At 41.1% G+C, this 17,253-nt stretch overlaps 1 protein-coding gene across 1 annotated transcript in view; it reads right to left on the bottom strand.

Annotated features, from left to right (window-relative positions):
• Positions 1-17,253, bottom strand: part of LOC146059945 (amine oxidase [flavin-containing] B-like) — a 67,898-nt gene that overhangs the window by 36,550 nt on the left and 14,095 nt on the right. Inside the window, exons 3-6 of the mRNA XM_083172663.1 lie at positions 12,974-13,111; positions 10,597-10,701; positions 8,482-8,573; positions 5,364-5,505 (exon numbers count right to left, since the gene is read on the bottom strand). Coding sequence (XP_083028789.1) covers positions 5,364-5,505; positions 8,482-8,573; positions 10,597-10,701; positions 12,974-13,111 — 477 coding nt within the window. The remainder of the gene's footprint in view (positions 1-5,363; positions 5,506-8,481; positions 8,574-10,596; positions 10,702-12,973; positions 13,112-17,253) is intronic.

Here is a 17,253-nt window from a genome sequence, read left to right as displayed (position 1 = left end):
CAGGAGCGGGCTCTGGGGAAGCTGATTGGCTCTGCGTGGCTCCATAGATGCCAATGTTAACTTCATAACATGGGCTTCTATGGGGCTGTGTAGAGCCAAAGAGGTGCGGAGCTCCTCTGGCGCCTGCTGCTGATTGGCTGGGGCAGGACCCAGTGAATGACATCATGGGAGGAGCTGCAAGAGTAAAACACACGTGCGACTCCACAGCACGGTGGAACAGGAGATTAGTTTTTTTTTTATATTTTTTATTTACAATTATAGCTTTAGAAATATACTAGGATCGTAACTAGAAACATCAAGGTAATAAAACATTTGCTTTCACTGTGCTGACTGAGTGTTGGAAACGCACGCAGCTAATGACAATCGTGAAAAAAAAAATTCATGCAGTGAACAAGGAAAAGAAGCTTGCCTTTGGAGAATGAGCATCCTCCAAAGAGAATTGCAGTAGAGCAATATTGTCTTTGTGTTTTTTTATCAACAAAGTTGGATTGCGGCAGCGGGGACCTAGCGGGGGGACCGCATTGGCGAGTGCCGGGAACGAGGGTGGTGATGGCGGGGTGAGTGACAGTCATGCTGTGGCTGTATCAAGACCGTCCTTAATAAGCACTCCCTCATCCAAATGTGAGCAAGGGAGAAGATTGTTAATGATGTGTGGGAGCGCGCATTGTTAATGACATGGTGTGTACACGCTAGGTGATATTGTTCACCATATCGCCCTTTCTGAGCAATTTTGCAAACAATATGGCCTAGTGTGTGTATGGGGCTTTAATCTATTTATTTAACCCATACATTTTTTTTATGTCTCTCCCCAAACCCCAAACTCTATTGGGTTGAACTTTGACACTGTTATGTAATTGCCATTGTCCTGGTGCCAATTAAAATAGTTTGTAGTGAGCACAAATTCCATAGTGCTAGGTGAAAACATTGATCAGTTACTGATGTCTGAGAGATAAGACAAGTAAATGAATAGCTCCTGTTTTATGTTCTTAAGCGAAAGGTTTACAAAGTTTGTTTATATAGCTCTGAAATATTTCAAAATCTCTTGTTGCGAAATGCTGTACAGTAACAGCACAGTTAATGCGTTCTCTGTTCTATCTGTGCCAGCTAACTCATAAATTATACTGTTGTGTTCTAATTAACAGCTCTGTACACTATTTTGGAATTCCTTATGGGAACTATTAAAAATGAAGTTACAGGATTTTGGAGTATGTACTGTAGTTTTCCACTCTTTCACTCAATGAAGAAATTCAATTGTTTCTCCTTATGGGCGTGATTAGCCATGGGAGACACATTTCAGCTTGCAGGCCCCTGTGCTGGCAAGTAGAAATTTGAAAATGGGCACCCAAATAGCACTTTTTGCATTGTGCCCAGCACTTTGGTCCAGTTTTTAGCTGTTTTACATTCATTTTAGTTATGGGTGCAATCAGCAGAAAACAAACAAGAAAAAAACCAACAATAACATTTGATCGAGATTGTGCGCGATGAAACAATGTAATAACTGCCATGGTATCATGATAATCACAAGTTGCTTCTAGGTAGAACCATACAACATTTAAAAACCTTCCCTATATATTACTTGTATTAATGCTTGACAAAATTGTTGCTGTAGATCCTGGAAAGGATGTCCTGAGGGCAATGTCAGACTGGGAAATGTGAATAGTTAAGAAGAGAGCGCTTTAAGATTAAAATAAATATTCAAATTTAATCAGATTTTTTTTTTAAATAAAACAACAACACATATATTAGAAATAAAGCAAAATATTTAAAACCACACAATCTGGTCTGGTGAATATATAGCCCAAAAAAAGGAGGATCATAGTCTGCATTTAGTTAGTATTTTAGATAACATAGCCTGCAGGGTTTCACTCAAATATACTTGCCCAAGTGCTGTAATTGGTATCCAATTTGAGTCGCAATTCAAAATAGCATATCATATATTGTATAGTCCTCAGGATAACCTTGTATTGTGTCCCAAATTGACTGTAAAGGGAGTCTCTCCAGACAAATGTGCTTTCAGCTAGCACAGTTAATTGGAATTAATTAGGAACAGTTCGCATGAACTTGGGAATGTGCTATAATATTTCTAGCATGAGTAGCGATGCCGCTCACCCATCCCTGACTGGTCCCAGACGCATGAGCCTCTGCACAGGCCGGAAATCTGTGCAGTGTCCAGCTGATCGACCTCACTTAAGAGGGATCTCGGTGTCAGAGGGCATCGGCTACCATGCAGTGGAGAGCCGTCGTGAGCAGGCGGCTCGGGAGTCCTGCGTGTCAGGTGAAGTTATGAAGAAGAGGGATGGGCAGGGTCTGAGGCATGCAGTAAGTGGATTAGCGGGCACCAGATCACCACGTGTGGACCACTATCAATGCGTTTCTCCGCCCTAGGTCCTGGCGGTTTCTTCAGGTGGTTTACTCTGTGGTCAGCTAGTGAGGTTTATAAAGGCCAAGTAGCCTATCCGGATTTGTTGGTAATTAGTCTCAATAAAATCACCAGATGTGATTGAGATACATTCATCAGCGTGGTTTGTTGATACTTAGTATATAAACAATACATTACACAAAATATAAAAGTGCATGAATAAAGAAAACAAAAATATAAAAAATAAATAAATAAATAAATATAAAAGAACCATGGCATCACTAAAATATAATATAAATATACGACCGTGCACTTCAAAAAGAATGTGCAGAGACCGGTGTATCCATTAATCATTTAATTAGGCTTTTAGCCCTTAAATCCTCCAAGTACTGTATAGTTAAGTTTATTCTGACCATTGTCTGTCCTACATATCCTAGTGGCTATGTGTTCAGGCTCACATGAGATAGACTTCCAGATGCAGGAAGTAGGTTCAAATCCCACTATGGACAGAAACTTAAAATGATAAATTACATTATTTATACTTCTGAAGTATTTTATATTTTCAGCAAGATACTAGTTCTGTATTATTGTATTAGACTAAGAACATAGTACATGCATAAATATTTTTATGTTTATATATTTGGCTCCCAAAGACAGGGGTGGATTTCGGGATGACGGCGCCCCTAGGCACAACAATAACGCCGCCCCCACCCCCTGTCTATTATTTTTATTGTTTACTTATAAGCCCTCATTTGATAATAGCCAATTTAATGGATTTATAAAAAAAGCCACTAACTGTGACATGTTCTTTTATTATGTAAACATATTACTAAGTAGGACAGTTACAGGGGCAGTATCTGCGTGTCCCATCCATTTACACTCTATTTAAGATGGAATATAGTACAGTATAGTGGATATTTTGCAGTTATTGGTACATTTTGGGCTGACAGTACTATCACAGGCATCCAAGTGCCGCCCCCAAACATGTGCCGCCCCTAGGGACGTGCCTCACGTGCTTAATGGGAAATTCGGCTCTGTCCAAAGTCATAATAGACCATATCATTCCTAGCTTAAGTATGGCTGACAGTCCTCATTAGGTATAAAGTTATTTTACTTAAAATATAACTTTATACCGTCCCGCCAGCAGCCGCCAGATACTGATTAGCAGATCGCACCATGCTGGCAAGGTGACAACTGCAGCCACAGCAACTGGGCCATGGATCGATGTCTTCAAATACTTGGGTGCCTCCTCAGTCAATTTTGTATAGGGAACGGCAAGAATTCAAGCAATGGCACTCAACAGGATTTGTGAAAAAGTCAAATATGGTTTATAATTTCCAACGTTTCGGGGCTCCAAACTGCCCCTTTTTCAAGGTGTACGAAACCTTGGTTTGTGTGTGTATATATATATATATATATATATATATATATATACACATACACATACACACACATATACATACATACACACAATCCACAGGAGCAGCACTAAACTGCCAAGAACAAATACTTTTTAGGGTGCACATCCAAAGATCCCCGGTGGGGTCCCACATACAAGAGTCAGCACACTGCGGCACTCCCAGAAAAAATGCAATATAACGCAGGTATGTAGAGATAACATTTCGAGGCTCTTTTAATGCTTCTTCATCAGATCTGATGAAGAGGCATTAAAAGGGCCTCAAAACATTATCTCTACATACCTGCGTTATATTGCATTTTTTCTGGGAGTGCCACCGTCTGCTGACTCTTGTATGTGGGACCCCACCTGTCATCTAAATTTATATGGGCTATCATTTTAAATACTGATGGTTCCCTGGTCCTAGGTTTGACAGTACCCTCATCTAATCCAAAAAACTGAGTTCCTTCGGGCAGTCTTTGGCCCTATCTAAAATCAATTATCTGATTTTCGGCGACATTACAAATCTGCCTTACTAAATGCAATACTTCCAATGCCCCTGATGAAGTCACCTTTTTGACGAAACGTGTTGGGCCTGTTACTTCATTGGAGAGACCAAATCTTTGAAAAACCATTCATTCTGTATATTGAATGTTTTATTATGTATATCATGTAGCCCTTGAGGCACTATTTTATAAATATTGTGTATTATTTTTTATAAATTGTGTTTTCATTCATAGTGCACTCTGACCTTTCATTTCTATCTTCAATCTCCTTTGGTCCCGGCTAACAGGGGACACTCAGAGGTGCTGCTATCTATCTCTAGTGCGCATTTTTTTTTGTATTTGCACATATATATATATATATATATATATATATATATATAGGATGTCGGGCACTCGCCTTTATAATTCAGATAGAAGACTGATTATAAAATCCAATTTGGGTATTTTTAATTTCATCCAAAGAATTTTCAATCAATTAAACAGCAATCATTTTGTTTATACATCCACATATGCCCCGACGTTTCGGTCCATATAGCGGACCTTTATCAAGGAGCTTGGTTATGTAGAGGTTATAGCCATCAACGATGCAGCAGCAGGAGACCCATGGTGAGAGGAGCAGCAGCTCCATGGGTCTCCTGCTGCTGCATCGTTGATGGCTATAACCTCTACATAACCAAGCTCCTTGATAAAGGTCCGCTATATGGACCGAAACGTCGGGGCATATGTGGATGTATAAACAAAATGATTGCTGTTTAATTGATTGAAAATTCTTTGGATGAAATTAAAAATACCCAAATTGGATTTTATAATCAGTCTTCTATCTGAATTATAAAGGCGAGTGCCCGACATCCTCTGCAAACAACTGTAGAGGATACCCTCGGACTACAATTGGGATTGTGTGTTAAAACACATTTTCCCTTGTCTGGCACCCCAGATTGATGTATTAAGACATAGTGCGAGTGCGGTCTTTCCCACGAACTATATATATATATATATATATAGACATATATTTTTTTTAGTGTTCTATATTAATTTCCTTTATTTATTAATTACACGTTATTTTAAAATACAGCACTTTCATTCAGTATTACATTTTATTCACCTGTCCTCCATTGTCTGTTGAGAAAATCCTTGTTGTTCCGCCACAAATCTTTACATACCAGATGAACCACAGTGTAGAAACTTGTTGTGTCTCCGTAGTTACAACTAAATTCACAAACAGCTCTGCAAACCGCCTTGCAGCACTGAAAAACATACATTTAGGCACAAAAATTTATTTAGCTTGCCAAATACAGCCAGAGGGCGGAAGTCTTCTGAATCTGTGTGGGCAGTTTGGATGATATTTTATCTGGGAATTGGGAGGGAAATTTAATTGTAGAAATAAAACTATTACTGTAAACTTGTTTTTGTGTTGATCAAAAACACTGCTTTCTGTGATGTGTTGGAGAAGTGTTACAAATAAATTATAATTATTGTATTTAAGAATATAAAGCTTTTCAGCAGAAGCTGGTCGGTGCCACTATACCTTCATGTTTCATGTAACCTTTGTGTCATAAAGACATCATTGATCACGTACAAGAGAGTTATAAGTAGATTTTTATTATAATGCCCATTTTGGAATGGTTACTACTGTAGATGTCAGGACCTTTCTGTCATTAAAATAGGTACTTTTTTCCTTTGGCTGAGTGGTTTCACAGCTTGTTCACCCTACCATAAGAGAGAGCACACTAAATCACATCTTAGTCAACTGATAACTACTATGAGAGCACCGTAAGTCAACTGATAACTACTATTAGGGGACCCTTAGCCAACTGATACCTACTATGAGCTCACCTTTAGCCAACTGATAACTACTATGAGCTCACCCTTAGCCAACTGATAACTACTATGAGCTCACCTTTAGCCAACTGATAACTACTATTAGGGGACCCTTAGCCAACTGATACCTACTATGAGCTCACCTTTAGCCAACTGATAACTACTATGAGCTCACCTTTAGCCAACTGATAACTACTATGAGCTCACCCTTAGCCAACTGATAACTACTATTAGGGGAACCTTAGCCACCTTTAGTCAACTGATCACTACTATGAGCTCACCTTTAGTTATCTGATAACTACTATGAGCTAACCTTTAGTCAACTGATCACTACTATGAGCTCACCTTTAGTTATCTGATAACTACTATGAGCTCACCTTTATTCAACTGATAACTACTATGAGCTCACCTTTAGTTATCTGATAACTACTATGAGTTTACCTTTATTCAACTGATAACTACTATGAGACAATACTTAGGGCCTTATTTTAGTTCACTCTTTCTGACAAAATCCTTCTTAGATGGACAAAACCATGTGCACTGCAGGTGGGGCAGATGTAACTTGTGCAGATATAATTAGATTTGGGTGGGTTTTTTTTTTTTTTTTATAAATATTCTTTATTGTTTTTTTTTTTTTACTGAAGCAAAACATAGATCCGACACATATATGCATACATAAAAGAAAAGGGAGTGTTCATGGCACGTACATATAAATTTTAAACAGTACAGATCATAATATATAGAAAATGTTTGATAGTGCATACTTTCATGTTACTACGTGCAAAACGTTCGGTGTCTTGTTATTTAAAAAACTGCACCTGGTTCCCCCCCCCTTCCCAACCCCCCCCCCCCCCCGCTTGGTATTTATGTTGTAGTTCTGTATGTTTTATTTAATTGCTATTCTTGTTTACCATGTCATATGTTTTTATTTTTCCCCTGCAGAGTGCCTCCTTCCTGTTTCTGATACTAAGTTCGCCATTAACAGACTATTGGTCCGCATTGTGTTTATTAAAGTGTTTTAGTTGTGCCGTGCAAAGTAGTGAGAAGAAGTGAAACAGAGAAAAATAAATAAAGTTGTTATTTTTTTTTTTTTTTTTTCCCCCTCCCTTCCCCCCCCCCCGTTTATAATTGGAAGGTGATAATCGTGTATTGTAAAAATCGAGATTTTTAAAGAGGAATAAAGTGCATATTGCGAAATAGGGAATTTTCTCCCTAGTTGAGAGTGTAATTTACTAACATATTTATTGTTACTATCTATTTACACAATGTAGAGTGTTGTTTTACGGCAGTATTGTAAGAATACTGCAAAGTGGCAAGCGATTTAAGGGAAATTAAGTATTCCGTATATCCTCAAGTATCTTTGGACTAATGTGAGCCAATTCTATTTGGGGTTCTCACTATTTATGGGGCGCTTAATTAATCAGATTTTATATCTCTGTCTCGGGAAAAAGTTCAATCCAGCGATGCCAGATTTTCCTGTATTTGGGCAGAGTGTTTCCACTGATGTGGAGGTACTTTTCATGCTTAAGTGTATAATTTACTAAAGCTTTCCAACATATCACCTTTGGTTCATTTCTGAGATTTGGGTGGGGTTTACTTCAAAGTGAGATCTATATTGCAGTGTAAAAATAAAGCAGCCAGTATTTTCCCTTCACAGAAACAAAATAACTCACCCAAATCTAATTCTCTCTGCACATTTTACATCTGCCCCCCTGCAGTGCACATGGTTTTGTCCATCTAAGAAGGATTTTGTCAGAAAGAGTGAACCAAAATAAGGCCCTTAGTGAACTGATAACTACAATGAGACAATACTTAGTGAACTGATAACTACTATGAGGTCATTCTTAGTCAACTGATTACAACTATGAGGGAACCCTTAGTCAACTGTTTACTGCTATGAGAGCAAATTTAGTTAAATGCTAACTACTATAACAGCACCCCAAGTCAATTGATAACAACTATAAATACTAATTAAATAACCTAATACAGTTTGGGCAAAGTGAGAATCTATTTCACAACATTTGAATTATGCTTGTTGGAAGGTAATTCAGTTGTGCTTTCATAATGCCATAGACTCAACATTTTTATCTGGTACCAATTTGAACTAGGGTACACACATTTTTTTATAACTGAAGAGCACAATTCCCATATTGTGCACAAACAAAAGTACTCCAAATAGTTAAAAAGCACTATCAGTCGTGACCGAGGAACACATTTTAGTACAAAAGCAATGGCTGCTTAATGAGTCAGAGAAAGCCAATGCATGATGCATGCTGTACCCAATACATAAATGCAGGCACACTTTTTTTTATGTATTCTGACCTTTGTTACTGCCCCTTAACATCATCTTCAGTTACTGTGTAATTAATTTAATGCACTTAGAATGTGAATTAACGGCTTACCTTGTCCAGCACACTTTGTCTATGAATTCTTTCATTGACATTTTGTCCCATTCTAAAGCGTGAGGAGCTTTCCATGGAGCATCTGCTTGAATCTGGCAATAACAACATTAATTTCACTTCTATGCATAAATATAATGATACTGAAAAAAATCAATGTTAGAAAATAATGATTTCAGCATTTTCCCATAATACTTATAACAACGATGCCTATGCCTTACTGGTCATTTTAACAATAGTACTTGCTCCAGCATGACAATATTCAGAAGATGGAGAAGGAATTATCCTGGGCTCTTTCTCTTTACAATGTTACTTTGCATTTTATGCAGGCAACTGATGGCACAGCTGGATATTATTGTTATTGGAATAGAAATGTCAACAACTTTGATTTTAATATGCATCAGTCATATTGGCAGCTGCTACAAATAAACAATCAGTCTACAAAGTTCTAGAAGCCTTGCCAACGACCCCCATATGTCCCAGTTTTCTTAAGGACATTTACATCTTCTGCCAATTTGGAATTACTCATAAATAAAGTTGTTATTTTTTTTTTTTTCCCCTCCCTTCCCCCCCCCCCGTTTATAATTGGAAGGTGATAATCGTGTATTGTAAAAATCGAGATTTTTAAAGAGGAATAAAGTGCATATTGCGAAATAGGGAATTTTCTCCCTAGTTGAGAGTGTAATTTACTAACATATTTATTGTTACTATCTATTTACACAATGTAGAGTGTTGTTTTACGGCAGTATTGTAAGAATACTGCAAAGTGGCAAGCGATTTAAGGGAAATTAAGTATTCCGTATATCCTCAAGTATCTTTGGACTAATGTGAGCCAATTCTATTTGGGGTTCTCACTATTTATGGGGCGCTTAATTAATCAGATTTTATATCTCTGTCTCGGGAAAAAGTTCAATCCAGCGATGCCAGATTTTCCTGTATTTGGGCAGAGTGTTTCCACTGATGTGGAGGTACTTCTGCTCCCCTCCCACAGTGTAATCCTAACCCTCCCCCTACTGCAGTAGTACTTACTGTCAAGATATTGACTGTCGGGGTGCTGCAGTATGAATTTTGGGATCCTGACGCATCCCATGTTTAAATTAGACACTGTCTCTGATGATTAATCTGCAACTCAGCACTTGGAAGGAGCACCAGGATCTGCCTGTGTGTAGTCAGTTTAAGAACTACTGTATGTACAATTTACTCAACTGGAAATAAGTACACCAAGGATGAGTTTGGTTCAAACAATTACTGAATTAATATTTCATTTCAGCTGCTGGACTCAGTAAGGTCAGTGGTCATATCATGTAACATACTCAGTGCCTGATTAACCAATACGCTGATTAGGCTGCAGCCTAGGGTGCCAGGATGGGGGACACCTTGCAGGTGACAGCTGAGGAATAAAATCAAGGCCTAATTTATTCCATGCTTTTTATATATCACCTGTCCCGATGTACGGAGGGGGTAAAGTTCTTAAAGTGACTGCCAGATGGCTGTGCCAGTGTAACTTACTGATGGAACCATTACTTTATGTACATTGTGCTACAGTGCCGGCTGGTCAGCTTAAAGTCAAAGTCTCCTTCACACGCCACAAGCATTAGATCCTACATGCCAGATGTATAACCTTTGTTGCATGCACATGTGCAGTATGAATGGTGAGTCCCTGAGAGCCCATATATCTGTGTTAGCAGATATACAAGGTGAGATACTTGTGTATTAGCCTAGGGCACCTGGAACCTTTAATCAGGCCCTGAATATACTGGTGCTGATTGGAATATATGTAGCCCAACAAAGCAGCACATCACTCACATGAGTGATGAGGAAACACTTCTACATACTGAATATTGTGCTCCACTGGAAGTGACGAGCATGAAAGTAATCCCTGAGAATTAACGATTTAATAGCCTTTAATTCAATTTGGTGAGATGAAACATACAAAGACAAACAGACAGACAGAGACAGACAGAAAGAGACAGAGAGAGATAGAGACTAACTAACAGACAGAGATAGACAGAGACCGACAGATATGTCTTACTCAGGAACTATACATGCATTCAATAAATTGTGTTTACTATTTCCCGCATTCCAAACAGATCCAAAAATAATCATATTATACTTTACCTCACTGCCCCACTGATCCATAGTCCTCATAAAGTTGTTATAATCCAGGAACACTAGTGGATTATATGCAGGTGGGAATGCTCCATAAAATTTGTTTGATTTACCCTGTAATATAAAAGTTGTGTTCATTAAAAGTGTTCTATAATACTGTTCTATAATACTGTATGTGCAGCAATTCATTGGAATCCATAATTTGTAGGAAAAAAAATAGTTATCTACTCAGCACTGTCTACCAGAGAACAGCCGAGGCAAATGACCAATGAGCACTTTACAATGGCACTGAAGCTGTATTGCCTGGATGCATTTGGTTCTATGTATGTATGCAATGATGTTACCAGAGTTTGGAGAGAGTAGAGCAGGGGTGGCAAAACCTGTCCTCAAGATCTACCAACGGTGCATGTTTTGCAGGTAACCTGTGGATCTATAGTAGGAATGAATGCAGCATGTTTGAAAATGTGACAGTTAGTAATGACTGCAGCTGTGCACCAGCTAGGTGATGTGGAAAATGTGGACCGTTGGTAGATCTCAAGGACTGGTTTGGTTACCCCTGGAGTAGAGCAAAGGGTCATTTTCTTTAAACCACATATATTTTTAATGGACATATGCACCTTCTCCTACCAAGCTTACCTACACCACTTTCCTCAGTGCATGTACCTACTAGACACAATTATGCTCGCTTACTGTATATCCATATCCCCATGCACCGACTGGGTCAGTGGGTTACATGCCTACTACTGTAGATACAATTACCATCTGCACAAGTGTGTCCACTGAGAACACTAAGCAAAGCCCAACCAGCCAAGAATAACTTGGTATGGGTTCTCTCTATCCTGGACACATTGCATAACATCTGAAGGTCAAAATGGAGAAACTTTAGCCACTACCTTTTAATTTACTGTGGGACGCTTATCTAAGGCTAACAGGAAGCATATGGTCCAGGCAAATCTTCGGGCAAAATCTTTTAGCTTGGGACCAGTGGCGTAGCCACCATGAGGCAGCCCCCGCCACTGCTTGGAGGAGCAAGCGCTGCCAGAATCTGCGTGGGCTGCGCCAGAGATTTTTTTGGGCTTGGTGGCAAAACATTGTAAGTTACGCCCCTGCTTGGGACAGACCACTGGCTGGTAATTTTGATGTTAGTAAAAATGGTGTAAGTACGAATATTCATCACAGCTACAAATGATGACTACATATATGGTCATGAACTGTACCTCTTAATTTCCCGCTTATCTAAGGCTAGCAGGAAGCATATGGTCCAGGCAAATCTTCAGGCAAAATCTTTTATCTTGGGCCGAAACATGAGCACCGTGGCTGGTCAGCCTTGGATGGGGTACCTGGAGGAGTGGGGACCCCCCAATAAAGGGCCCCCCCCCCAGGCTTCACCTGTCCAGGGCTTAAGCCTGGGGCTGTCACCGGCCTCCGTGGCCAGTGGACGCTGGTCTGATAGGATTAAATCTCACATACCTAACATTGCTTTATGCAGGAGAACTACAAGTGCCAGCAGACCTCCCCGCATGCTGAGACTTGGAGAACCACAAGTCCCAGCATGCGGGGCCTTAATGGGCCCGCTGGGACTTGTAGTCCACCTGTAAAAAGAATTTTTAAATAAAACACCCCCCCCCCACACAGAAAAGTATAACTTTATTTCACACACACCTCACTTTTACACCAATATACCAATCCAGGATCCAGCGCTGGTCTGTCTCCTGCATAGCCAGCTCACCCCGCACTGACAGCGGGGTGAGCCAGCTTTCTCCTGCGCAGCTAACACCTTCTGTAGTGCTGTTCCAGCGTTACAGAGGCTGATAGTGTGATTGGCCGATGCGTCTCCATGGAGACGCATTGCTCAGCCCTGATTGGCCCAGCCTCTGTAGCGCTGGGACAGGAGATTCTGTATGCGGTTATATGATGTCACAATGCGGTGAGAAATCAGTATCTTCATTAGCACGTATTATCTTACACTGATTTGATATGATATTCATAAAGTCACCTGTTTGTATAATGCTAAGTTATTGTCATTTTGTCCACTACTCAGGGCCAAATGTAATAGGGTGAGAGTTTCAGAAAGTGAGAGATTTTGGGAGAGTTTTCCCATGTTTTTTTAAAGCAGCAATCAATTACATTGCAAAACCAGGTTGATTTTGCCATGTAATTGATTTCTGCTTTAAAAAATATGGGAAAACTCTCCCAAAATCTCTCACTTTCTGAAACTCTCACCCTATTACATTTGGCCCTATAATTCTGATATTAACATCTAAATCACCAATAATATATAAAAAGATTCATCTTACTGTACTATACAGAAGAACAGTTTCCTATATTCTATCCAGGAGAAGGTGTCACATTTACTCTATGGTGTCTTCACCAATAACTTTCTTACCTTTGAATGCTGGATAAGGTGGCCGCTTAAGTACACTTTGTAAGTCTGTACACCTAATTCTTTTGCCATCCGTAACAGGCGATTCTGAGTTGGCCCCACATATGCACCACCGAGGTCCACATATTTAACTTCTTTGTTCTTTAGAAAGAAAAATAAAGAAATAAGAACAAAGCATCCATGCTCTTCTTTCTTTTTTCATGAATGAATACATTAGACATTTGCATCTACATTGCTCATCACAATGTAATCCCTTTTTATGACATTATTGATATTGTATTAGAGGCCCGTCGTACTTACACTGTTCAGGTGGCCATACACACGCAGATTTATCTTCAGATCTGGCTGGTTGGAACAAAAACATGGTTATGGATGAGAGCAAATGACAGTTGACCATTTGCTTGGAAATGCTGGAAAACTGACAAACTGACACTCATCCATAACCATGTTTTTGTTCCAACCAGCGAGATCTGAAGATAAATCTTACTAGTGTATGGGCACCTTTCTTGTTGCCACTGGCTCAGACTATTAAAGCATACATTTTTATTAAAGAAAAGATTGTCATGAGTGTGGTGCACCTGGAGAAAATAAGGACCAATAATAAAATGTAATGACGTGCGTGTCGCTACCAGCTTCATCAGGACCTGGTGAATTATTTGAATGTTCCAAAGATCTGGACCAGGATTCTTTGAATGTTCTGATTTTAGACTGCATACCAATTCAAGCTCATTCCAACATGAGTTATCACAAAAACTGCAACACCAATGCTCCTCACAATGTATTGGCAGCTTTATAGTGGACCCCAAAATGTACAAAATGCCTGTTACCCAAACTGTACCAACGAACACAGACTACATAGTCTTGCCATTTTTTGCATTAGAAGATAAAGACAAAACAAAAATGAAGTACGGTCATTTACTTTAATAAAAGTGTGTGTGTAATCCAAATCCTAGTGCGTCGTGACTCTATGCTTATTAATTATATCCATTTAGCCTCAAAATTTGGAAGACCACAAAAAGTTGAGTTGTAAATCATATTCCAGAACATTTTTTGGTACTTATGTAGTAACTGGGCTGCCGATTTTGAAATCGGGTCCATCGCATCGCATCGCACCCGACCAAATCGCATGCGATGCGATGCGATGCGATGCGATGGACCCGATTTTTCCATAGGATTCAATGTTAAAATGGACTGAGTCCATTTTAACATGGAATTCAATGGGAAAAAGGGGTCCTTTTCATACCCCTACTATCCAAGTGGGCATGGAGTTGGATATAAACCTGTGGCGAGCGTAGCGAGCCACCGAGCCCGAAGCGTGGCGAGCGTAGCGAGCCCCGCGAGGGGACACAGAATACCGTCCCCTCGCGGGGCTCGCTTCGCTCGCCACGCTTCGGGCTCGGTGGCTCGCTACGCTCGCCACAGGTTTATATCCAACTCCATGCCCACTTGGATAGTAGGGGTATGAAAAGGACCCCTTTTTCCCATTGAATTCCATGTTAAAATGGACTCAGTCCATTTTAACATTGAATCCTATGGAAAAATCGGGTCATCGCATCGCATCGCATCGCATCGTATGCGATGCGACGCGATATCGCATCGCATCGCATCTGATTGTATGCCTTAACTTAAGGCATACAATCAAAAAATCGGCAGCCCAGATACTACATAAGTACCCATTTTTTTTTCATCAGCTCTATAAAGAGGACATACAGTAGCATACCGTATATCTTATAATAATATGGACTACATAACTAAACTGAGAGGGAGTGGTTAACAGAGCAGAAGAGTCTAGGGCTACACATTTGTGGAATAGGCTTGTTGGGCAAGGAAGATTATTACATGTACAGTACAGTGACCTGCAAAAGTATTCTACACCCTGAGAAGTCAAAAGATTTGTCTTTATTAGAAATTACACTTACACAGTGTTAGGATCTCCTGTGCCACGCTGTCTGGCGAGACACCACGTGGCACTGGCTGGAAGGAGATACTGACAGGACCAGGGCAGCCTCGCCAACCTGACTCCGTTGCTATCGGCTGTAATTGACGAGAGTGTGCGAGGCTAAGCTTCACCACTAATAGCCGCGTTCGTGGGAGCCCGTTAGTCAGGCTCCCACCTCGATGCCACCTGGTCTTACGGGTATACAACTCTCACGTCAAGGCCAGAGATGAGCAAGGGGAGAACCCTCCCAGGCGAGGTCCCTGACAGGTCTCTGGAGTGGGGGACCACTAGTGAAGATGTGAAGTGGCACCTAACTGGCCCCGGGCGATGGGGGTAACAATACGCGGAAGATGATACACAAACCCTATCATGTAACAATACACATAAGATGACTCAATAAGATGACCAGTGTAACAATACACACAAGATGATTCAATAAAACAACCAGTGTAACAATACACACAAGATGACCCAATAAGATAACCAGTGTAACAATACACACAAGATGATCCAATAAGATAACCAGCAGCAATGCAGTATAAATGAATATAGATACACTTAGCTGGAACAGAAAGCGGCAACGGACTGGTACTGGAGGCAGGCAGACTGGACCCACAGCGAGGTGACAGATTACCAGCAGGCAGACAGATCCAGGGACCGGGAACACTCAGGACACGGAGCACTGAACTATAACCGGCCCTGAGTGTCCCGGCGTCTGCACTAATAAAGGCTGCTTAATTAATTGAATTTCCCGCCCCAGGCGCCTGGCGTCCCCATCGCCTAGGCAACCTGGGCGGGCGTTGCGGAAGCGGCCGGGAGTGCGCTCCCCGGCCGTCCGTGACGTCGGACGTGGGATGCGCGTCACCGACGTGCCCCCGTCCGACGCGGCGTCGCTCAGTGACGCGGCGGCGTCTCGGCTGCCTAGCAACAGCCGGGACGTCTCGCCGCGGCTTCCCTGCGCCAGCATCGGAGCTGCGCGCAGGGAGCCTAACAGTACCCCCCCCTTGAGGAGGGGTCACCGAACCCTTATTCCCAGGTTTAAGCGGAGACTTCTTGAAAAATTCTGTCCTTAACCTGGGTGCATGCAGGAATCTGTCTGGTACCCATGACCTTTCTTCGTCCCCAAATCCCTTCCAATGTACAAGAAATTTAAGTTGACCTCGGACGAGTTTGGAGTCGAGGATCCGTTCTACCAGGAATTCCTTGTGACCCTTGACCATCACAGGTCTACTGGAGTTCCTTAAACGGAAAAAAGGGGAAACTGGTTTGAGAAGAGAACAATGGAAGACATTGTTGATCCTCAAGGATTTGGGTAATAGTAATTGGAAGGCTACCGGGTTGATTTGTTTGGTGATGAGGAAAGGGCCAATAAATTTAGGACCCAGTTTAGGACATCTCTGGCGCAACTTGATATGACGAGTGGAAAGAAAGACCTTCTGACCGACTTTAAATGAACAAGGTCTCTTATGTCTGTCATAGAATGTCTTGGATCGGGCTGAAGCCAGATTCAAAGCATGATGTACCTTTTTCCAGGACTTCCTAAGGGTAGTTACTGCTGAAGAAGGTGATTGAGGGACCTATACTGGATTATCAAAAGAACTACATTTAGGATGGAATCCGAAGTTGCAGAGGAAAGGAGAAGACTTGGTAGACACATGAAAAGCATTATTGTAAGAAAATTCAGCTAACGGCACCAAATCTGCCCAATCAGTCTGACATTTGGACACGAAGCAGCGCAGATATTGTTCCAAGGCCTGGTTGATCCTTTCTGTTTGTCCGTTAGACTGAGGATGATATCCAGAGGACAAGCTGAGTTGAATACCTAGGTCAGAACAAAAGCTCCTCCAAAAACTGGCAATAAATTGAGATCCTCTGTCCGAGACTATATCTGTGGGGAGGCCGTGTAATCTGAAGATATGAATGATGAAAAGCCGAGCCAACTCTTGAGCCGAAGGAAGCTTACGTAAAGGTACAAAATGAGCCATCTTACTGAATCGATCGACCGTGACCCAAATGGTGGAAAAATGGGAAGACAGGGGAAGATCGACAATAAAATCCATCGAAATATGGGACCAAGGTCTTACTGGAATGGTTAGTGGAAGAAGTTGGCCCGTGGGAGAAACTCTGGGTGTCTTCTGTCGGGTACAGACTGGACAGGCTGAAACAAAACGGGTGACATCCCGTTTCATGGAGGGCCACCAAACCGTTCTAGACATACTTTTCAATGTCTTGATGATGCCAGGATGTCCCGCTATCTTGCTCGCATGGAAGTCTTTGAGGACAAGATCTCGTAAGATCTGGGGGACAAAAAGCCGATCCTGAGGGGTCAACTGAGGCGCCGAGG

This window comes from Crinia signifera, chromosome 2 (genome assembly GCF_055691185.1).
Source record: "Crinia signifera chromosome 2, ASM5569118v1, whole genome shotgun sequence".
NCBI lineage: Eukaryota > Metazoa > Chordata > Amphibia > Anura > Myobatrachidae > Crinia > Crinia signifera.
The sequence above is the reverse complement of the archived record's forward strand: the minus strand, read 5'-3'. Positions and strand labels throughout refer to the sequence as shown.